Raw genomic sequence first — 24,328 nt, 5'->3', positions numbered from 1 at the left:
TGCATACTTGTGTTTCTGTTTCTATGTTATTTTTCTGTTTTATCAACTCTCTGCCTAATTGGCTTCCCAATTTGACTTGTAGGTTTCTTCTGATTTTTGTGGGAGAGCTGGTCTGCTTATGATGAAGAAAAGCAATGACAGTTGTGGATGGTTTAAGGCTCTGTTCACTGCCTTCTGACATACAGTAGGTTTGATTGTACATTAAAGCCACCTTTATGTTCTGCCACACAGAGATGGTCATCAGTCAGCCTTTCCCTATACCAGATAATGGCAAAAGGAAAAAGAAAAAGAGAACCAGAGCCACAGACCATCTCCCCGGGAAGTTTGAAGGTTGGTGTCAGTTTGCAGTGTATCTTAATTTTAACACTTACAGACTTTATTCCTTAGCTCCTGTCTGTTTTCTAAACTTAACCTTAGTTGCTGATGGTCAACAAAAGAAAATTCATGTTATTTCATCCCGTATCTCTACCTGTTTCCCCCAATTTACATTCTGGTCCTTAATTATTGTGGTGATGTCTCTACTTCCTTTTCATTATAAGCTTTTTATTTTGTTTAGGAGTAGATAAGGTACCACCCCTTTAAAATGTTTCTTCCTTGAGAATGAATGCATGTAAATGATGTTGTTAAGTCATGTGTATGTAAAATCCCAACTCATGTTATTGATTAGCTCAATGCAGTTGAACTAATCGATAACATATTTTATGGAAGTAGCACTGATAGGAAACCCAGTTTGTAATTCTGAAGTTTAAACTTCAGTAATTGAATGTTATGTAAGGTATTTGTGAGGAACTTGGAGTTACTGCAGATTTCTAAAGCTAGAGCATTTTTTGATAAAGCAATGATTAAATATGTTCCACTTGAGGAAAAATGTACCCACAGCGCTAAATATTTAAATTCCCCAATAGGTAAGAAAATGGGAATATATGAAAAGTAGACAACATTCCAGCAGTCATTGAGTTAGAAAATGTTTCCAATAGGGCAGAATTGAAATTTCACTCCTACGATGAAATTCATTTTAACTTTGTTTGGGTGGCGAGCACAAGAGATGAAAAATGAAGCATAATTAAACTGATGCATCTGACTGAAAATGCTGCATAAATCCAACTCCCCCAGTTTATTACCAAGAGAGTTCTCTTGGCTCCTATCATATCAGAAATGTTCATCAAATGAGTAGCTTGTCTCTTTGGTGTTCGCTGAAATGCTTCTCTTTACTGATTGCTTTGTTTTGGATTTCTTTGCCAGATTTGTATAAACTGACGACTGAGCTGCTTGGTGAGGGAGCCTATGCCAAGGTGCAGGGTGCTGTTAGCCTGCAAACTGGGAAAGAGTATGCAGTAAAAGTAAGTATAGCATCCAAAGAGAGAGCCATTGGCGCCTGCAGTGTTTTATTCCTGATATGTCAGTGATGAATGCCTGTAATTGAGCAGGTAATATCAAGGGCTTTCTAAAAGAGATTTCAGTGCTTCACTATCATACCTTCAGGCTGAAGTTGAAATTTCAGCAATGGGCAGAGCTTGCACAGAATACTAATACTGTACAGTGGTTAGACCCCAGAGCCTGACCTCCCATTAACATTTTCTTTCATTTCCATTTTGAATGGAATATGAGCATCTGGTGTCTTGATGGAGGAAAGTAGAGGGGAAATGTCCGGCAGAAGCATTTTTTTTTTTCCAGTTTGCTTGAATAACCTTTGATCCACCACAGTGCATTTACTTTTCTGACTGGAGAGCAGGCGGTTGGGATGGTTTATTCAATAGCTTTTGGCAGAGTAGTCCAATGGATAAAGTGTTCCATTTACCAGCATAGTTTCACATATTGCTGTTTCTTATTATTTGATTGGGGTAAATACTATGGCACAGATTTTTTTTTTTTCTTCATGGCATCTCCCATGGGGTTATAAAGCATTTGGGGCCTACTTTGACAGGCTCATTTTTTGTCTGTATTTTGAGTCAGCAATTAATTGCAAGTGGAAGTGCTAGTCTAGGCATTTCATTGATTGTCTTAGTGCACTCTTACTTGCCTGCATCCTATGTGGACACCTACACTGAAGTTGGCTTGAAGTCTCTATAGCAATCTGGCCCTGTAGTTGCTGAAACCTGTTGCATTTGAATTTGTTGAAAGTGGAAAACTGACTGGAGCACTAGCGGCTTTATGAATAAACTGCAGTAGAGAACTTGCTACCTTGCAGTACTGGCCTGTGGGTTTCTTTTTTCATGGGTGCATTTTCATGCTTATGAAAGGGAGAAACTATAACATTCAAGACAGAGAATGACAGTACTTGAAGCTACTTCATAGACTTTCAAACCTTATACCTCTCATTTAATCTCAACTTTTCTGCATCATCCTGTCTCTTCCTCCTTTTAACAGTGTCTCATTACATGCTTTGAGGTCCCCACGCTTGTGGTTTCCATGCGAGGAGGTTTCTGGTTGAGATCTGCAGAGGGACATTTGCACTAACAACCCAAACTCTGATCTAGGAAAACCACTTGATTAGATGCTGTAGCAACTTTGTGCTTTTCTTTTTAGTGGTATAAAACACTTTCTTGCAAAAGCTCAACAGGATTTCCTCTTCTATTCACACATAGTTAAAAATGTCAGGAAAAAACTTGCAACTGATAAACCAGCTTGTGGGTTCTGTTTCCCTTTTTCTCATCTCTCTTCTTGTTGTTCTTATAATTGCTGTCAATACCAGAGTAATCTGAATGCCTTCCAGAACTTAATTAGCTGAAGCGATTATAATACTTACCGCATGTGAAACTTAGGAAGCCATATATGTATATCCTTGGGACAGGGCATGACTAAAATTCTAACTCTGAATGTCTGGCATCCAAAGCCAAATCCAAAGGCTTTTTTAAATAGAGACTCCAATTTTTTTTAACAGATAATTGAGAAGAAGGTGGGACATAGTCGGAGTAGGGTTTTCCGGGAAGTGGAAACATTGTACCAGTGTCAGGGTAACAAGTAAGTATTGAGTTTCATATTTTATTTTTAGTGGGCGTTTCTTGTAAGTGTGGGACTGGGTGGGGCAAGCCACCTCTTTGTCCCCATCCCCACCCCTTCACATCAGGTTAGAATCCAACTTCTGTTTTAAATGGGTAACTTTCACTTCTGCTAGGTTTGAATTTTGTCTGAAAGTTGGAAAAAAATATTTAGAAAAAGGGGGAGGCTTTAAACCTATGGTATCCAGATTAGCATGGAAGTAATATGGGTAGATGATGAACAGCCTTTTTTGCTTTTCTAGTTTTGTCTTGAAAGACCTAGGTACTCTTATTATCTCAATATTTGTAATGTCCCATATTTATGTACACAGCTCTCCTATGTCAGGCTCTTTGCAATTACCTACTTAATACTGGGCACATTATGGCAATATTGCAAAACGGGTCATACTTAGCCATCAAAGGCAACTGAAAAAACTTGTCTGGATCAAACACTAGTGCCTTGTGCTGATACTTTTGGAAAAGCCTCTTTTAAAACAAATGTATACACTAGGCTGATAGACCTTTGTTAGCTTTTCAGCGGGGGGAAATGGCTACATCTCCATTTCTGTTATGCAGCTAATGCTGTGTATGAGCATATAGCATGTCAGTGATAAAATCTGGAACTGTGATGACAGTGTGAAGTATAGATTTTGAATATGCTGTAAACGTAGAATTGCCTTATCAGTAAATCTAATTCTTAAGACACCTAGAGATATTTATACTTTCTGCTGCAGAGGACACAGCCTAGCCGCTCTGTACTTAGTTGTGACCACCAGGTGATTGTGCTGAGCCCAAAGTATAGGTGACAGATGCTGCTGTCTCCTTTGAGCACTATGAGCCTTCTGCCCTGTAACTTGCAGAGAAGAAAAGCAAGTAATTATTTTTATTCTTGCCTTTGGGACAGATGTCCTGTCCCAAATTATTAACTACAGCCTATTAGAGGTTATCTTCTCTTCAAGTGAATGGTAACATGGCTCTTTTTATAACCTTGCCTGGTGTACCGCATTATGTTTCAGTGACTGAAATTTAAGTAGTGGATTCTGACTATTGTGAGGTGATGGAAAATACATCCTTTTAAAATGACAGTTTATCACAGCAGCTCATTAATTAATGATTTTATTTTTGTCAATAATTATTTAACATAGATAAATAGATATTCAATACACTCTTCCCATTGTTTGTTTGTTTTTTTATTTTCTCTTCTTTAAGGAACATTTTGGAGTTAATAGAATTTTTTGAAGATGACACAAGGTATTACCTTGTCTTCGAGAAATTGCAAGGAGGTACTGTACAGTAGATTTGTGCATTTTTTCATTAACAGTTAGCTTGATCTGTTCTTTCCTCTGCTTTTGAGAGCTTTTAAGGTAGACGATGAAGAATTTATTTTAAATGCATAGATGATTATATGGAAAAAAATTGAAATCATTTATAGGGTTTGAAATGTAGCTTTTTAGCATGCTCTCCGAGACTTGTCTTCATAAAAGAAAATAGATCTGGTAAAATGTTTTACAAATCTTCTGCTTTATAATTAAGCAATGACAATGTTAACTTTGTCAGGATGGAGGACATGCAGTATAATTATCAAATCAATGGTTGCCTCTAGGTGAAGTGGTAGAATGCACAATTTGAAGTGTTTTTACATTATCTTAACAGAAGCAAAAATGCTGGGGGTATAACATGGAGACAAGGAAGCCTGGCGGTATCTTACTTCACCATACTGTGGTGTTCGTGTGCTATCATTTTTTTTTTTTCCTGGAAATTGAAGGGGGAAATATCTTGTGATTGTAATCAGAAGGCATTTGCAAAGTGCCTTGCTTATGTCCTGTCTTGAAGTCCCGGTCAAATTCATTATTCCTTTTTACCGGTTCTCAGACCCTATATACAACTTTTTTTTTGTGCTTGAAACCTCAGCAGGATTGAGGTATTTCACAAAGCCACACACTTTGCTTGTCCCTGTAAATGTCTGCTTTCTGATGTCACTGTCCCCAAAGCTGTCTGCTGTTGAACCACATGATGCACAGGAAGCGCACACTTTTTCAGTTCAAACTAATTGCCACATCTCCAGTAGGCATGTTTCGGCACTGAATTCATTCTGCGTTAAATTCAGTCCCTCTTTTTCTCTCTCTGAATGGTCCACCATTTCAAGCTGGCTTCTTTTAAAGCTGCATTTACTTCATTGAGGGAAAGATTTCCTACTTGGGTTATAAGCTATTGGCTTTTTTCTTTCTTTAAGGTGCTGTCAGTATGGTTCCTACATCAGTTTGCAGGTAGATTATTTAAGAGGGACTCTCATTTGTTCTTTCCTTACCCTTCTACCTTTTTCTGCTTCTAAAGCATCTTGCATAGCGTCTACATGCCTAGGGTGTAAGGAACTGAGTTTGGGACCAGAGGGTGTAATTTTATATCTTTTATGTATAGATAGAATCTGGTTACATTACCGCCACTATTTAGTGCAATTCCTTTGTGAGGGGATTTGGCAGACCAGTAATGAGCAAAAAAGTGATCTAAAGTAAGGTTGTTTAAAAGCAAAGAGAAAAAAGGCTTGTTTCTTTCTACCAAGTGAAATGCATATCTTTTGATTGACCTGGGCCATTTCATTTGCTGCCTTTCTGTGGAGTCCCCAGGAACTGCTTCATAAGGACAGACAGGAAAGCTTATTCCTTTCTATAGCTATACATAACAGCTCTACAGGAAAGACCCTCTGAACTCAGTCTGCTATAAAGGGGCAAAGCTTAGCAAGCTAGTAGATACTGCCATCAGCGCAGGAGAGCTCTTGTGTGATTTGACATTTTCCAGACTCTACCTAGGAGTAGGCTTCCTCCAGGCCTTTTGAAGCATTGTTTCCTCAGCTCAAAAAGAATCTTTGTGTCCATACCCCAAAACCTAATACAGCATCCTTTTTCTAAGCAAGTATAGTCTAGTGATCAGAAGCTTAGTTTTACCGATCTGTTCCAATAGCCATTTATTTCCCTTTTCTCTCTGGGGCACTGTTTAAGCAGGAGTGGTAGCAGCAGCATAATGGATAATTGTTGGGGAACATCACCCTCCATAGTCCAGGGTGCAAAGTTTCCTTCCTAGAACTTAAAAACAATAGAGTTGAAGCAGTTTAGAGTATAAACCTCTACTGCAGTGATTTTCAATCAGGGTGTCCCAAGATCCTTTCAAGGGTGGACAGCAATGATAGCATGGTGCCACAAGATGTGAATCATGTCTGCACACGCAACCATGCTAACAAGGTAAACCCAGGGATGTTGAGTAGGAATCCAAGGACTCGCACACACGTGTGCGGAGCCTGCTCTGACGCGCTGGAAATCCAGCATGTCGGAGCAGACTCGATTCATTCAGTCTGCTGAAGCACACAAATTGATGTGCTCTGGCAACCTTCTGTGTCGCATGCATCAACATCCCCACATGTGCCCATGCTGAAAAAATGGTGGTGGGGTGCTTTGAAATAAAACATGTTCTGTGAGCTGTTGTTCAAATCACTCCACCACCATTTTTTTCAGCGTGGGGACCTGTAGGGATGCTGATGCACATGATGTGCAGGCACTTTTAATTAGCCCAACTTGCTAATTAAAAGTGCCGGGCACCATGTCCCAGCATGTGTAAAAATTCCCCAAAGTATCTGCAGACGCTACCTCAGCCAGACAAAGGGTGTTTGTGCCCAAAAGCTTGCTAAGAAGAATTTTTCCAACTCTTTGAGTTGGTCTAATAAAAGATATCGGATTTACCCAAAGAATCGTGTCTGCCTACGGCCTTAGACCAACACGGCTACAATCTACACCCCCAAAGCACTAAAAAAAATTCTGAGCTGTTGTTGTCTTTCTGGGTCCTTTGCAACAGAGTTTGCTTTATTATTTTTCTGTGGTTAAAAAAAAAATATGTGAAAACTAAGAGCTGGCATTTTCCAGCAGGTGCTTTGAGTCTAAGGAAGTTGACAACCACTGCTCTACTGCCTCAGGGCTTTCATTTTGGGTGGCAATTCTCCTTCTGTGCTTGACTGCTAGGGCAATTTACCACTTCAGTGCATGTTACACACAATAGGTGATACCTGGCTCATTTGGTTGCATGGCAGAGACTGGCTTTTATGATCTTCCTCACATTTGGTGGCAGCTGAGGTGCTAAGACCTTGGATGAGGTTTTTGAAATGTATAGAAAACTTGCACAACTTCTCTAATACCCTGATGTGGTAGGAAATGGGTATTCTCCTCCCCCCACCCCCTCTAGCTTTCCTGACACTCTAGAGCTGTGATGCTCAGTCTTTTGGCCCAGGTGGGAGGTACAGAACCCATCCTTGGGCCGGATCAGGCTGTCTGCTGGCCGGATCTGGATGTGGGGCCCAAAACTGTTCCCTCACCCCCTGCATGCCAGGGAGCTGGGAATTTGGCAGTGGGGGAGCAGTGCCATGGATGATCTGGCACCCCAGGCTGGAGGTTGAGCACTCTTGCTCTAATGCAGTGGTCTCCCAAGTGGGGTGCGCAAGACGATCCATTGGGGTGCAGGAAGAAAATATTAGAACTTCTGTTTCTATTTATATAAATACACATGTATTGGGGGTGCATGCTCAAAAATTTTTTACTGATAGGGGTGCGCAATCAAAAAAGTTTGGAGACCACTGCTCTAGAGCGTCTGCTCTCAAGCCAAATTATACATTGGGTATGCCTCCTCGTTTCTTAAATCCTTATTCTGTTCTGTCCATATGTGCTATTTACCAGGAGATAATCTGAAAGATGATACTAGATACAGGATTAAGGTTACTAGTCATTCCCCTGTAATTTTTTCAGTGAAAAGCATGTAGATGCGATGATGAATGAAACCAAAACCATGTAAACCTGTCCTTTTGGGCAAATTTGAAACCCTCTCTTAATCTAATTACAGATAGTTGATGTAATTGAATTCTCTTTTGGCCCTACTCATTCTGAGGTTAGCCCTCTGTTATAAACACACCATGGCTAATGCATCTCATCTTGAAGTAGACCAGACCTTTTACCAATGCAGGTGGTATTTTGCATAAAGTAGCACTTTTGTTTTGTCTGTCACCTTCACAGGTTCTATCTTGGCTCACATACAAAAGCGAAAACACTTTAATGAACGCGAAGCCAGCAGGGTGGTGAGAGATGTTGCCTATGCTCTGGATTTTCTGCATACAAAAGGTGAAAAAAAAATCCTCAGTCTGTTCACCAGTTTCGGTCTTGATCCTTCCTCTTTTGGAATAAGGCCAGTTAAATGAGAATCCGGGGATCACTATAATATTGAAAGTTGCATCTGTTTTTGATGTAGCTTATTGATTAAGCCAGTGTGGAAAGGCTGCTTTTACATCTTTATCTTCTGTTTTAGTTCTATGTGGAATCTTTTTTTAAGATACTTACCTGGGGTACTCTGATTATATGTGTGTGTGTGTGTGTGTGTATTACAGACAGTTTTCTTTGGGTAAATGTGATATCTTTCATTAGAGCAACTCAAATAGTTGGGAAAATTCTTCTTTGCAAGCTTTTGGGTACAAACACCTTTTGAAAGCTTGCAAAGAGGCCTGAAAGCTTGCAAAGAAGATTTTTTTTCCAACTATATGAGTTGTTCTAATAAAAGATACCAGAGTTACCCAAAGAACCTTGTTTGCCTATGTCCTTAAACCAACACAGCTACAACTTATATCCCTGTGTGTACTGCAGATTCTTTTCATCATTCGAGGAGGCAAGTGTAAGCAAACCTCCCTCCTTGCTTGAAGCAGAGTGATTTCAATAGGGCTAGGTCCAGGTGCAGAGATCTGTGTGTGCACATCTGTTTGGGGAGGCTCATCTTACTGAAAATCTTATTTTCTGTCCTTTTTCAGTTTGGAGTAATTCAAAAATCAAAATGTACAAAGTGCTTTGTATAGCTCAGGTATATTAGCATGAAAATGGTTTGGTACAAGTAAAGCTAAATTGTTACGATCTGGCGTTGTTAATGGCATGCTTTCATCATTGTACGACTGGAGTATGAGAGTGGATTGCAAGTAACCAGACCTTAAATCAACAGCAAGTGGTGTAAACTTCCTTACTTCCTGGACTTGTATCCTCCCCAGTGACCACAATCTCATAGGACATTAGGGCTGGAAGGAATCAGAATCACAGACAATGAGGGGTGGAAGGGACCTCAGGAGGTCACATCTAGTACAGCCCCCTGCTCAAAGCAGGACCAGCCCCAACTAGATCATCCCAACCAAATGTCAGGAAGTCATCTTGTCCAAACTCGTGTTCAAGGTAGTATTGTCCTGTTCTATCTCAGCCAAGTGTCCAGCCTGCACTTAAAAACAGAGCGATGGCAATTCCACAACCTCTTTAGATAATGTTACACTGCTGAGTCACCTTTTGTATAAAGAAGGTGTTCCTAATAGTCAATCCACATTTCCCCTGTTTCTACTTGTTCTGTTCCTGGCCCAGAGTAGTTGATCACATCCTCTTTAACTACCCACCCCTACCTTTCTTTTTAATTTGAAGCCTGTTATCAAACTCTTCCCTCCACGCCACCCTCCATCGCACACATACACTCTTCTTCCTGGAGACAAAGTAATCCCAATTTTTTATAGTCTTCTCTGTAGTACTGCAGCCCAGCTAATTCTCAATTTATACTTGTGCATGTCATTTTCCAGACTAAATGCAGTATTTTGACATTGTCCTTATTGAATTTTGTTGTATTTATTCCAGATCCTTTCTTCAATTTCTTAAGGTCATTATGAATCCTAATGCTTTTCTCCAGAGTGTCTGCTCCCCACTCAGCTTGGTGTCATCAGCAAATTTACGTAGTGTGCACTCAATTCCCTTCCCTAGCAGGAGACCTGCCCTTTGTATAGTGTTGCCCAGGCAGCTTATGACACTTTTGCAAAATGATTTCATAAATTGCATCCCTTGTTCTGTGTTGAATTTGATTATATGGTACAGATCAGTAGAGCAGGGATATTGCCGTGGAATGGGTTTGCAATAGTATCTCCTTTGATTTTCCCTCCCCCCCCCCCCTATTTTATGATTCTATTGTGTGGCATTGAAATAATTAGTCAAGTGGCACACAGACCATTTAATGCAAACAGGAAATTAAAGCCGTTCTATTGCAGATTGCTTTGTGGTGGAAGCACTGCTTTAAATGGACTGCTTCACTCAAGCTAACGCAACTATTGATGTCGTTGGCAAACTCATTTGGGTAATAGTGTGCCCTTTACACTTACTCTGAGGCAAACATGGTTGACAGCTGCCTAATAAACCATTGCATAAATATTTGGAAGCCAGGTGCTTGGTTTCCTCAGCACTGTGGTGTAATTATAATATAGAACTTGAACGAGGTTGTTACAGGACTGGGTTGAAGAGCTAAGGCACTTAAATGTAGCAGTGGCATGAAATTATTTTAAGGCAAAAATACAAATAGTATCAGGAGCTTGCATCCCAAGCAAGAGGGGAAAAATTAATAAGGAAGGTGTAAAAACCTGTGTGGATGAACAACCACCTCAAATGGGCTATTAAACAGGGTCTACAAGCAATGGGAAATAGGATTGATGGATAAGGAGAAATAGCTTTCTATTAGAGCTGTGCGAAATTTTTGCCCAACGCTTCATTTCGAAGCTGTTTCAATGCATTTCGAGCTTGAAATAGCAAAATCAAAACAAAAGCCTTTGAAGCAAAACAAGGGAACTCAAAATGTTTCAAAGTGTTTCGAGTTTCGCTGCCAGGCTTACTGGCTTCAGCACCAGTCCCGGGCAGGAGCACCTGCCTCCTGTCATCCGGCAGACAGATCGGGGGCTCCCCACACCCCTGGGAAGGCTGCGGGGGCTGTGCCCAAGTCCCTTCAGGGGTGCAGGGCCCTGATTTGCCTGCTAGATGATAGACCAGCACTGAGCGCAGCCCGCACCCAGCACCGGGAGGACCCCAGTGCAGCCCCCACAGCCCTCCCGGGGGTGCTGCCGGGCCCCCAATCCGCCTGCTGGCTGACATGAGCCAGCTGTGGTGCCTAGGGTCAACGGGGTCAGGGCAGACCACCTTGGGCACAGACTGGGGCGGGGAGGGTCCCCGCACCAGCTGATCTGCCCCGGGCCTCCACCTGGCTGGTTCTGGTAGGGGGCAGGACAGATCAGCTGGTGCGGGGACCCACCGCCCCAGTCCCCGGGCAGGAAAGTGTCCCTGCACCAGCTGATCTGCCCTGCCTGCTATCAGAGCTGGCCAGGTGGGGGGCCTGAGTTGAGAGGAGCCTGGGACCGGTGGCAGCAGCGATCTTCCCGGTGCTTGGTGTGGGCTGTGCCCCATGCCGGTCTGTCATCTGGCAGGCAAATCGGGGGCTCCCACCCCAGGAGGACTCAGGCACAGCCCCAGCAGCGCTCCCGGGGGTGTGGAGGAACCCCTGATCTGCCTGCCTGCTGCATTTTATGTTTCCTCATAATAACCTACGGGCAAAGCATCAAAACAGTTTCAACAAAGCAAAACTCGAAACGAAACACTGTTCCGTTGAAACAGAAGTTGAATTGAAATGATATTGTTTCGCACAGCCCTACTTTCTATGGTCAAAGAATTCAGAAAGTGAGAATGCCAAAGGCTTAGTGAAATTAGACCTTGTGAAGACTATTAAAACAGCAAAAGCTGGTCACAATCCCCCCCCCCCAATCCCCCCAAATCATTCACCCAGTGAGTTCTTGGGTGAATGATTGCCCATGAAATGCAGGGAGCTAACCTCTGAGTCAGGAGGACCCCATCCAATCCTATCTTCCTGTAATGGATCAGAGATACAAATTTGAATCCACATCCCACAAAAACATAATAAATAGAGAAATACAGGATAGATGTTCGGGTCAAATATTGGGAAAACTTGTTACCTCACTGTAAATCTGTCGTGGACCACCCTAGGGGAATTGTTTATCTCATTAATCTTCTTCCACGCAAAGGAAAGTGGTATAGCCTGCACTGCTATCAGTATTTTGAAGATTCGTTTTGGTTAGAGAACTAATTATTGCTATAGTTTTTAAGCAAGTTTGTGTACTAATCTAATAGACTTTGATTCTCTCCTCTTGAACATTTATGAAGTTCCCTCTAAAGACACAGATCAGGAGTGCCCAAGTTTAGCCACTGTGATGCTGGGACCATTATTAAATTACAAACAAGTTAATTTTGTGGGTTGAAGATCATTTGATGCAACTTCCTTTCTCATTAATTCAGATACAGTTGGTTGAAAAAGCTTGTAGTAATGACCTGTTTTAGGTCTTTGAAAAAAATGCTTTAGCTCTATACAACCGTCTTCATGTATTGTTTGCACGGATGAGTGTTTAAAATCCTACCTGAAGACTTCTTCCATCAGTAACCAAGCAAATTAATTACTTGGAGGGTCCCTCCATAAGGCTTTTGAATGCGTCTTATCTGTACTAGTTTGGGAATTCCCTATCATCTCTTGTTTTACACAGCAATGAACATACTACAAGATCTTAATTAATGGAACAACATTTTCCCCTGGTAAACAATCCTTTTTATTTGCCTCAAAGATAGTTATTTTCTTGCTGCTATTGTCACGAGTCAGTCTCAGTGAAAAGGCAAACTGTACTATTAAAAAGGTTAAAAAATTCTTTGGCTCAATTATTGTGCATGTATATACGCCACCGTATAGCTGACTTCTTTTCTTTGCTAATCTTGTACATGTTTAGAATTATAAAAAGATATAGCAGGACTTGTAGAATTGTATTGTACAAACGTACATCACAAGTAAGATGTTTACTCCATCATTAAAGGGACTTGAAAAGACTGAGAACCACAATGTAGTATAAGGTGCCCTGGTAGTGAAGACAGGTAAAATGGGATGAACATGTTAAACTGTCCCTTTATACACAGTTCAGTAACGTTTTTCCTTCTGTTCTAGGGATTGCTCACCGAGACCTGAAGCCTGAAAATATATTGTGCGAATCTCCAGAGAAGGTGCTCTTCAAACTTTTTTTCTTAATGCCTTTTTTATACCACTGGCCTTGATGCCTATGGTCTTGTTTCATTCATTCCTGGCTTCCGTACCTTAACCTTTCCCCCACCCCCATGCGTTTTCAGGTATCACCAGTGAAAATATGCGACTTCGACCTTGGTAGTGGAGTGAAGTTGAACAGTGCATGTACTCCAATAACCACTCCCGAATTAACTACTCCAGTAAGTAAAGTAGGCCTTTTCTGCTTGTCTCGTCAAGCAGTTGGCTGAAATGAAGAGAGTTTATAAAGAGTGAACTGCCACTATTTTGACTATGGAGAGATCATATTTAATATTACTTGTTTGGTGTCAGATGTTGTGGGCATTCTGTAATTAAAGGAATAAATTAAAGGCACCAAATTAGCCTTTATATGCAGATGTTCATTATTACATTTGCAAGTTGCATCTTGTCTTAAATTAGATTGTGAATTGTTTAAGATGAGGGGCTGTGATTATATTTTGTACAGCAACTTGCACAATAGGTCAGCCATCCAGACTGAGGTCTGTGAGTGCTGATACAATATGAATAATAAAATAGCAAGGCAGAAAACAAATGCCGCATGGTTTCAGTGCTCTCAGATGTGCTTTTTGCAATTCTAGTTTTAGTGAACTTCCACTTGAAATGATGTTCTCTTGGGACAAAGGGGCAAATCACTGTAAGACGGCTCTATTGCTTTTTTCTTAAAGGAATCCTTCTCTAAATAGTGAAGGAATCAAAATTCACAGTAGATGATGCCTCCACTGAGCCCAGAACTAGTGAGTAGGACCTCTCTATCTTTTATCTGCTGTCCTGAATCTCCCATTTGATGAAGGAAAAGATGGTACCATTTCATACCAAATTGTGCTTTGCTGTTCATTATCTACCATGTGAAATGCAGCTTATTTCATGCACATGATTTTTGTTGAGTAGTTGCAAAAAAAATTAATGTTTAAGTTGATATTGCTTTTGGTTGCAAGACTTGAGTTTTCTTAGGGAGTGCAACACAAAAATAAGAAGACAGAAAAGTGTCCATTGTCCTATCTGTCACAGGCTAAAGAAACTTCCCAGTTTCGATTGTATTTATTTGATGACACATTTCTGTGAGTAACTTTCACATGATTTCTCTCCCTCAACTGCCATCATGATTCTTCCTGTACCATCCAAGAGCCAGGGGTAGTTGCTTTTACCGTATGTTTAAACATACCATACGCATTAGCTTGGGCTTGTGCACAATCCATTTGACTTCGTGACTCACAGCCAGGAAGACAAATTGTGTCAGAATTGGGGGGTTCTTTAAAATACTTAAACGAAAACTTGTTTAGAAATAAATGATTATCATAAGTCAGCCGACTTGTTCCAAGGTATATTCAGGACTACTTTTCATGCGTGTTACATATTAAATATTGTTATCATGATTGCGCAGTCTAAGGAAACCAAATTTTTGTACATTTACTTCCACTTTAATTCTTGCAGTTGCCAAGCAACTGGCACAGTAACTGATTATTTAGCTGTTTTATTTTGTTTGTCATTTACTTTGTACCGTGAGATCTGCCATCACTAAAATTCCTCTTCCTTATTTTTTCTGTTGAAAAAGGAAGCTTTTTGTATTGCTTTTATTTTTATGGTGATAACTGGGTTTAAAATGGCAATTTTCTCTGCTTTTCAGTATTTGAGGTTAGTAGCTGGCTGCTGGAGGACTCAGTAGTTATCTGCAGTAAGAACATCAAGCTTTCCACGGTCTCTGTAATTTATAAGCGTATCCTCACATAAAGCTAGAGTACTACTTTTTGGCAGTGCAGTGAAAAGATTGTCTATCAGTGGAGCAGGATGCTTTTTAAAGAATTTTACTTAAACAATAAATAAACCAACCCCCATTAATTAATTTACTTTTTATAGCCAGGCTTGATCATGGCAATTATGATTTTAAAATAGCGTGCAAAGGAGTATTCTGACTCACTTCTCCCCATCTGTAAGTCGCACTTAACTACTTTCCATTCTGACAAGACTTCCTACTGCCCTTCCTTCTCTGAGTTCTGCATAGGTCCCATGCCATCAGAAACTACAGTTAGATAACTTTTTTTGGGGATTGCTTGCTTTTCCATGTTCAAAACACTTTCTTCATCGTAAGCTTCTCAGTATCCGAGTCTTACTCTTGCAACATGCAAAAAGCGGAATGGTTTTATCTTGAAGCCACTATTGATACTGGAGACGAGATGAAAAGTCCCTGCCTTCCAGTCCTGTATTTAGACTGCTTCAGTCATTTCAGTGTTCCTCTAAGTAGCAAAAGATTAAAATCTGGCCTGTTTTCATTGCCTGCTTTTTGCTGTTTGATTTGGGTGCACTAGCAATGTCCACTGTTTAGATTATTTTCTTTTCTGTCCCTTAGTGCGGTTCTGCAGAATACATGGCACCAGAGGTTGTGGAAGTCTTCACAGAGGAGGCCACATTCTATGACAAACGCTGTGATCTGTGGAGTCTCGGCGTGATTTTGTACATCATGCTCAGTGGCTACCCTCCTTTCGTGGGGAACTGTGGCACGGACTGTGGCTGGGACAGGGGAGAAGTTTGCAGAGTTTGCCAGGTGCCTCTATCATGTGTGGATCTCTTGGGGAGAGCTGTAGGTAGCCTTGTTATCTTGGACAAGAGACTGGGTTACCGAGCAAGCTTGCTGGCTTCCTCGCATAGCTCGGCCCTTTTAAGAAAATAAGCCTCAGCTGAGAAGTTTGTGAGTGACTTAGTGATATGTACAAAATGCCCCTTTTAACTTCTCAGCTGAGACTTAGCAGCCCCTCTTCCTTTTGGGGATTTAGAGGGTGAAATCTGAGGACTGGGTCTCATATTCCATTATCCCCAAGTAGGTTTAACATAACCAAAATCCTCCAGCTAAAAGTGGAATGCTATCTCCTTAGGCATAGGGCTTGGAGCATCATACAGGGCTATTACATGGTGCAAATGGCTGGGCTTTTTTTGTAGAACAAGCTCTTTGAGAGTATCCAGGAAGGCAAGTACGAGTTCCCTGACAAAGACTGGTCTCATATTTCCAGTGATGCCAAAGACCTCATCTCAAAGTTGCTTGTTCGTGATGCCAAAGAAAGACTGAGTGCTGCTCAGGTTCTGAAGCATCCATGGTTACAAGGGGTAAGTAGAATAACTGCTCTTGGGTTGGACACAAGACTGTTACTTCAGGCTTTGGCATTCTTCAGGTATAGAATTTATTCCTCGTTATGCTATATGTATTATAGGATTTCATCTAAGGCCCCTGGCGCACGTTACACTTAAGAAATGATTAACCAGTTAATCACATCTTAAGTAGTTGCTTGGCTACACATTAATTCAGCTAATGGTCTGATAAAGCAAGGAATAAGCCACGAAGTTATTACACTAAATATGTGTAGTATCTTTAAAGCTGGTTCGTAGCATGCCATTAATTGAACATGTGGCCAGGCTAACTGGGGCTCCCAGCTTTGTAGGCCCATCAGAATCAAAGGCTCTGGTGTGCACCCGAGGCTGGGAGCTGCAATCAGCTGCAGGGGCACATGGGAGCCCTGGACTCCTGAGCAGCGGCAGATTGGAGCTGCCAGCCGCAGGGCACAGCTGGCCTCAAGAGCTCCACTGTGCCTCCATGACTGGGAGCCCTGTCAGCTGCTGGGGCTCCCAGCTGTGGGAGGCATGGTTGTGCCCCTGCGGCTGGGAGCCCGGATCAGCTGCTGGGGCTCCCAGCTGTGGGAGCTTGCTACTTACCAGTGCAAGGGCAGCCTGGGATCAGGCCATACATGGCAGGAAGCACAGTTGTGGGGATTGCACATCCGATCCCATTGTACCTTTAATTGTACATCTGCTGGGGGCCCAAGTATTTAGTATAAGCCAAATTTTTACTGTCTCACATTCCTGACTTCTGCATTTATGAAGAGTTTTCCCTGTGGCTGCGAGACACTGTACCTAGGAAATTAGGGGCGTGTGTGTGTGTGTTTTCTAATATGATACCGAAGAACCCAAGTGTATTCTAGTTTATATATTGCAGTCCCTAAATGTTTTGCATGATCTTGCTTTTTTTTTTGCTTCCAGTATCATATGTTACGCAGGTTCTAAACAGGACTTGTTTTTGTCAGCTTTATAATTAAATTAATGCAGTCTCAATTGTATTAAATATGGCAGCTCTGTGGAATCGCCTTTTAAGATAGGAAAGTTAAAAAGACTATGATAATCATGGGCTTGTTATCGTATCTTAGAAAATATATCTGCAACTAAATATATAGTGTGCTTTGATTATAAAGATGGAAAGGGAAGTTTTCTGTTTAAGAGGACTACAAATCTTGGTTGCCACAAAGCAGAGACAATAAGTAAACATCTTTTTTTTTTTTTTTTAATTAAATTTTACAGCAGGCTCCTGAAAGGGGATTACCTACACCACAAGTTCTTCAAAGGTAACCATTTCTTGTTAATCTGAAGTCAGGAAGAATGCAGGATAGAGATGTACCTTAGAAACAAATTAAATCAGAGATGCGTATGCTTTCGTAAGCAAGAATTAATTTTCTCAGGTGCTCTGAATGGATATGGGGAGAGCAGGCTATCAAAATAGAGATTTATTTGAACAAAAAAGACAGGAAAGAAAAGTATTAGCTTTTTTTACTCCTATGTCCGTATGGATTTATTACTGTAATACGTTCCCCTTTTCAGCAATGCCCCCCACCACTTCCCTGTCTTTTTTTATAGTCAACTCACTCTGGTTGATAGTCTTTGCTCTGCAGTCCTTATTTATAATGCATAGATAGTTATTATACATATACATACACTTGCACATACACAATAGTCCCTGTTTAGACATAATCTATTTTTGATTCAGTAATGGGTGAAGTATTCAAAGTTGTTTCAGTAGTAGGATGGCAGCACTAAGAGAATTTAATTTTTTATAAGGGATTTGGAGAAATCCTGAGGTGGTTTGGATCACAGAAGGAAAAAAGACAGTGGTGCCAAAGAGATATTAAACATCCTTCCATCATTGAAATATTATACCAGTAGGATTTGTTCTTGCTGTTATTGAACTCTGGGCCATTCATTTGAAATCGAGTAAGTCAGGCATCATTCCAAGTGATTTTTTTTTTGATTAAAGGCTCTGAGCTACAGGCAATGTAGCAAAGTGTCTTGTGATCTAGAAACCCCAGCTCCTGTTCCCAGCACGGAAAAGTATCTTACTGTAAGCTGGTCTGGCCCTTGTCAGGTGCATGACTGGGAGTTTCTGTGCCCATTATTAATTCTTCTCCATTTTCTTTCCAAAAGGAATAGTAGCACAAAAGACTTGACGCTTTTTGCAGCAGAAGCCATTGCCCTGAACCGGCAGCTGTCTCAGCATGAGAATGAACTGAATGAAGAACAAGAGAACATCGCTCAAGCCATGTGTTCCATGAAGCTCTCTCCTCCGTCCAAATCCCATCTGGCCAAACGAAGAGCAATGACTCAGGCCACCAAAAATGGTGACTTCCAGCCAGTTTTTCATGCTGCCCTTTGACATCATTTCCCTGCTGCTGTTGCTAATGAGAAGTCACGTTTTCCCTATTTTAAAGACGGATAGTTACATCAAGGCCAAATTACTTTTATCAGGAAGCTCATTATAAAGTGGCTTCCAGCTTCAAGGGGCAATTTTTATGCAACCTATTTTGGTGCATTAAGGTATTTAACAGAACTTTTTTAAACAAAAGAAATGTGAGTTCACTGCTATGTTACTTCAGAGGATCAACCACTTAGCTCTCCTCATTTGTCTTAAAAGCACACTTGAGAATGCACGCTTGAGGATATCAGAGAAATGCTTCTCATGTTTTGCACTTAAGGGCTTCTCAGTTCTGCCACCCCTGCAGGTAAACCTTAGGACTTTACCCCTCCTTAGAAGCCTTTCAGTTCTGCTCCTGTAGCCCGCAGGAGAGTTTGCAGATGGACTGGTCAAAAAGCATAATGACTCCAAAAGTGAAGAGAATACACTAATCTGGGTCCTGCATGTTGATGAGAGGTCCCAGATCCTACTTCATTTGGGATAAAGAACACCTTGCAAGCTACTATAGATGCACAGCAAAATCAAGTCCATGACCATGAATACAAAGGCAGGGATATGGGGCTCTTCTCTGCTCTGGGTGTGTATGCAAACTTGTAAATATGGGGAGATATTTTGTTTCTGTAGCTAATATTTCTGTGTTCTCATAAGTAAGACATATATGTACTCTCCCAGTTCTTCCCATTTTTTTCCAGCTGTTTTTATCATTCTGCCTTTTCTTGCAGTTCGGTTCTTAAATCTGAAACTAGTTTAGTTGATGAACTTTACATGGGATTTTTTTTTTCCCACAAATACTTTTCTTGGTGCTCTTGAAGATCTGAAGATGGACCTCTCTCCAGTGGCTTCTTCATTTATCATCTGGATTGTATGTTTTAAGAAGGGAGGGACTGGCTCCAATGACTTTGGTGAGAAATCTGAGCCTTTCCCACTAGTGCATAGGTACTGCATGTAGAAGCCAATGGCCTTGAGGCCATTGAAACAAATGAATAGGGTTTAGATCAGATTTTCTTTTTTTTTTTTTTTTTTTTTTTTAAAGACCCAGCCTGCTTTGGGAGCTGCTGTAGACATTCATTCATCAGATTTTTCCAAGGTTGCACAAGATTTTTTGGGGGTGTTGAGTGTGGGCTCGCCTCACAAGCACTTTATATACTTTTTTAAGAAAGTGCTCAGCATATAAGCTGTGAAAATTGGGCAGTTTAAGGTGCATCAGGTTGGCCCCTCAGTGTGTTAGGAGACATTTTTGAACATTTATGATGATGTGTTGTGTGCAAGGTGAAAAAATATATTATCTGCAAATGCCAGTAGTAATAATCTTAAGCTGCAGGAGGATGGACACAAGAAACAAATTCAACATCCAGTTGGAAGTAGAGAAGTACTCTATACTAGAACAGGTTCACACTTGCCTTTTAGAAATGTGCACTTTGTATATAATATTTTGATACAACCTAATGTACTGGTGATGAAAGAAAATGGTTATACTTAAATTATTTTATATGTTGTGCCAGCGATACAGGTTTTAAATTGTACCTTAGCTTTGATTTTTATTAAAAAAATTTTAGCTATAAATTTAACACGTTCCATAATTGCGTGTGCCTTTTCAGTCTGATTTTTGGAGACTTCGACTACTCGGGAAACAACCATTTAGTCTTCTGTGACACTTTTAACTTGCGTGCTGAAAATTAAATGTACCTCATTTCTACAATGCCTCATTTCTTTATCCATCTCTAGAGCTTCATATAATCTCTTTGTGATGAAATGAAGGCATGCATAGACTTTTTTTTCCTGGAAAGGACTGTTATGATGTAGTCTGACCTGCATAATGTACCCCAGGGAATTTCACCAAGCGATTTTTTTTTTTAAGCCCAGGATTGTAAGCCTGAACTCAAGACATAGGTCCAGTTTCTTTCTTCTTCTTTGAATTGAGGCCAAACTTTTAACTCTCAGCTCAGATCAGATCAGCATTGGGAATGATGATGATGATGATGATTTGGAGCCAGGGTGTGACTGCATTTGGCAGCATGCTCTGTGTCCAGAGAGCAGGGATTCACAAATGCAAGGTCTGATTGGGAGCTCATACGAGAAATAATGTCCATGTCCAGGCACCGTGATGGGAGCCAGGGAGAGGGCAGGCCAGTGGAGCAGAGACCACAGCACTGGGCCAAACTCCCTGCTGCATCTGCTGGGATGGAAGGGAGGGAAGCGTGTCCTATGCATGTGTGCACACAGGAGCATGCAACATCAATTTGCAAGTCCTATTTTCTTGCCTTTTGGCACCGCACAAGGGAGGATGGGGTGAACATTTCAGTACCTCTGCTTAGCATCTCTCAGCTTTTGTGAATGCGAGTCTCACTGTTTTGATTAGCCAATGCTGCATTGTTCTGTACAAAGCAAAGGCTTAAACTCCACTAAGATCCGTACCTGTGAGTTGCTGGTGGCCTTTTTACACACCCTCGATGTATAAAACTTCCATGCACATGGGGAGAAGAGAAATTTTAGTTATTGGACGTATAGAATGCATTAGATATTCCTGAATTATCCCTTGGAGAATCTTCCTTTTAATTCTGGTGGGTAATATGTACCTGGTGTCCAACAACAGCTGATTCAGGAATTGTAAGCTTTACCTGATTTTTCTCTGGTCTCTTCTGAGAGTTTGATTTGATTTTTGGCATCTTAATGAGAGTTGAAGTTGGAAGAATTTTAGGAGGAGAAATGCAGTCATAGAATTAAATTCAGCAGATGCTTTATTTTTAAGCGTGCAAAAGTAAAAAATGTGAATTAGCTTGTAGGGTTTTGGTTTCTTTTATTACAAAGTTAGGAAGTAAGTGAACCTTTCAAGACCGGCTTGTATTTTGTTTTTAATTACTACTTTTTAATACAAAGTTAATGGAAGGGTGATTTGATAACAGTTACAGTGTCACCTAGCACTTGTTCACCTGCACCCAATATGGAGACTTCATTCGCCAGCGGTGACCACAATTGGTGGTCATTGGGGTGGGGGGCAAACAGGAGTTGCGTTATTCGTCCCCTGGGTTCTGGCACACCTGGTACAGCACTTCCCAAGCTGTGCCAGTGCAGCAGCTGTGCTGGCCAGCTGTTGCTCTGCTACCAGAGGTGGGCTGTCCAGCCTGTGGGACCCTAATGAGTTGTACATCCCTGGCTTAGAGGATCAGAAAAACTAGGGCCGTACAAAATTTCACTGGATGTTTCATTTTGATGCTGTTTCAACTCGTTTTGAGCTTGAAACAGTGAAATCAAAACAAAACGAAAGACTTTGAAACAGCTTCAAATTGAAACGAGGGCAGCGGAAGTGTTTTGACTTTCAAAGCCAGGCTTGCTTGCAGGAAAACGGAAAGTAAGGAGAGGGAGGGGGAAGGACTGCTCTCATATTGACTGTAGTTGGCCAGTGACTGTGATCCTTCCCTGAGGTCCCTTCCAATCCCAGTGCTCTGGGGGAGGGACGGAAAACACACAAGTTTTGCTTGTCAGCAGCTTGAGGTGCATTTTCTCAGAAACCCCTGGACTTTTCTCCTTGAAACTTGGCAGGCTTTGTGCCCTCGGAAGGGGCTACCATCCCTGCTGCTTTCATACAAATCTGCTAAGAAATGACAACGTTATAGGCCGTTTTGTGCTTCCCCGTTGGAACCTATGGGCAAAGCGGCGAAACAGTTTCGACGAAACAAAACGAAACTCTAAACAAAATGCTGTCCCGTTGAAACGGAAGTCAAAACGAAACGGCACTGTTTCACACAGCCCTAATAAAAATGCTTCTTTGTGTGTGTGGGTGTGTAGCACTAATTCCAGAAGCAAAGCACTGAATTCCTTCGGCAGCACAGGTTGACTTACGAAAACTAAAACTGGGGCAGATAGCTTGAAAGCCGCTGTAGTATTCCGGAAATCTTCACAAATATCTCTGAACATAGCCAGAATTCAAAGCCCGGCTGCCGGTGCCTCTGCATTAGCCTTGCTGAGAATTTGAGTCTCGCCCTCGTTTCAAAAAAATAAAAAATAAAAGCCCTCTCAACATATTCAATCCCAGTTTGGTTAAATTGTACTGTAAAATTGTGTCTTCGCCCCTGTCTCCTATGTGGAGCAAGGAATGCCTCTAATGTTGTTCTCCGTAAAAAGAAGTATGCCTGAAGTCAGGCAGAAGGCAAGGGAGATTTGCACCAACTGAATCGGAGATGAGCTTTGATAAGCAGAGGGGGTTATTTCATCGGAGGGGGACACTATCCTTTCATAGCAGCTGATTGAATAAGCTTTCCTAAGCAGAAGACTTATTTAATCAATTGCTGTGAAGAGATGATTTCCCCTCTGAAATAAGCCCTCTGCTTATGAAAGTTTATGCTACACACATCTCTGATTTAGTTTGTCTACGAAGTGCAACTCTACCTTGCCTTCTGGCTCAATAAATAAGACAGAAGTGGCGTGGTAGGGAATGCAGGCGCTAAGCAGCTAGTAATTGTTCTTGAGAGCTGTTGCCTTCCTAAGTCAGATGTACCTAATGATAATACGAGACCTTAGTTCTTGCCCATCTTACCTCCTGTACCTTTTTCTATTGAAATCAGAATAGAAATATTCAAAACCCTTAGCCTTTAGAAGAGAAGTGCTGTTCATTCAATGTGTTCAGCTTTTTCTTTTTTTTCCCTCCCCCTGTAAATGAAAAATTTGAACTTCTGCCAGCAGCTTTAAAATGACTCAGTTCACTTTCATCTGAAAGATGGGAACATAGCCCTTGACTCACAAGATTAGGTATTGGCTGAATTGTGTCTCTTTGAAGCATCAATGGCTTTGTGCTTGTTTTCAGGTAGCCTAGAGAAGTGTTTCATTTTCCTCCCTGAATCACACCACACACACTGGGTCAACGCCGCAGGGACTGAATCACTCCAGTGAATCACTCAGGTTAGCAGTGGAGAGGCTGAATAGGCAGAAGCATAAAGCTACCATTTCCCTTGACCTATTAGGACAAATCAAGGTGCTGCCATTTAAACAGGTGGCAAAATGTCACCACAGATTGGTCAGCAACTCAATAGGTAAGCCGTCACCATTGCATGCCTTTGAATCATTCCCACAGCTCCCAGTAAGCAGTGGTAACTGGTGCTCCTAACAGCTGTTCTTTTCAAGCATCCCACATCCTCCCTTCCCCTTTTATTCAGATTAATAAAATCAGGATTGATTTAATTAGGATCAAAGTAAGGAATTAGGATTGACCTCAGAATTAGGATGGATTTAAGGAAAGCTGCACACCCTAAAAAAAAGAAAGGGAATTGTGCATCATCTTAACCGTCCTGAATCAATGTTTGTCCCTCCCCTCCTCCAGGGTCTTCTTTGTGACCTTGCAATCCCATTATGGGACTTCAGTAGACCTTGGGTCTACATGAGACACTAAATGTGCAGCAGATTAATTCAACTGCACGTTAGCACGACAGACAAAAACCGTGCTAATTCTCTAATGCAGTGGTCTCCAAAGTGGGGTGCGTGCAAGACGATCCATTGGGGTGCGGGAAGAAAATATTAGAACTTCTATTTATATGTATATTTAAATATACATATATTGGGGGTGCATGCTCAAACATTTTTTACTGACAGGGGTGCGCGATCAAAAAAGTTTGGAGACCACTGCTCTAACGCACAGGAGAATTAGTCTACCGTGCATTAGCGTCGCCTAAAAAACGTGTGCCGGCACTACTGCACAGTAGCATTGTTTATGGTGCGTTGCATTAGCAGCTGTAATAACAAGTACTAAATTTAATACACCATGACTACTGCGCATTACTGAACGTGTAGACGTGCTCCGTGTGATCTAACCAGCAGGGTCAGCCTGAAGATCATGAAGCTGGGCCAAGAATTTCACCGGGTAAATTGTTCTGGATTCACA

General features: G+C 41.4%; 1 protein-coding gene across 4 annotated transcripts in view; it reads left to right on the top strand.

Moving 5' to 3' along the window:
• Nucleotides 1-20,041, top strand: part of MKNK1 (MAPK interacting serine/threonine kinase 1) — a 32,108-nt gene extending 12,067 nt beyond the window's left edge. For 2 of the 4 annotated variants that reach the window (XM_090048365.1, XM_090048368.1), the window contains 11 exons: nt 232-330; nt 1,243-1,340; nt 2,882-2,961; nt 4,188-4,261; nt 8,027-8,131; nt 12,840-12,895; nt 13,019-13,114; nt 15,298-15,492; nt 15,885-16,049; nt 17,292-17,335; nt 18,189-20,041. In XM_090048365.1, the coding sequence (XP_089904491.1) occupies nt 232-330; nt 1,243-1,340; nt 2,882-2,961; nt 4,188-4,261; nt 8,027-8,131; nt 12,840-12,895; nt 13,019-13,114; nt 15,298-15,492; nt 15,885-16,049; nt 17,292-17,335; nt 18,189-18,417 (1,241 nt within the window). In that variant the 3' untranslated portion in view covers nt 18,418-20,041. Of the gene's footprint in view, nt 1-82; nt 331-1,242; nt 1,341-2,881; nt 2,962-4,187; nt 4,262-8,026; nt 8,132-12,839; nt 12,896-13,018; nt 13,115-15,297; nt 15,493-15,884; nt 16,050-17,291; nt 17,336-18,188 lie in introns of all 4 variants that reach the window. The other 2 variants (XM_090048367.1, XM_090048366.1) reach the window with 2 other exon arrangements.
• The last annotated feature ends 4,287 nt before the right edge of the window (nt 20,042-24,328 follow it).

This window comes from Crocodylus siamensis, chromosome 5 (genome assembly GCF_052110815.1).
Source record: "Crocodylus siamensis isolate JL-2025a chromosome 5, ASM5211081v1, whole genome shotgun sequence".
In the NCBI taxonomy this organism is placed as follows: Eukaryota; Metazoa; Chordata; order Crocodylia; family Crocodylidae; genus Crocodylus; species Crocodylus siamensis.
The sequence above is the reverse complement of the archived record's forward strand: the minus strand, read 5'-3'. Positions and strand labels throughout refer to the sequence as shown.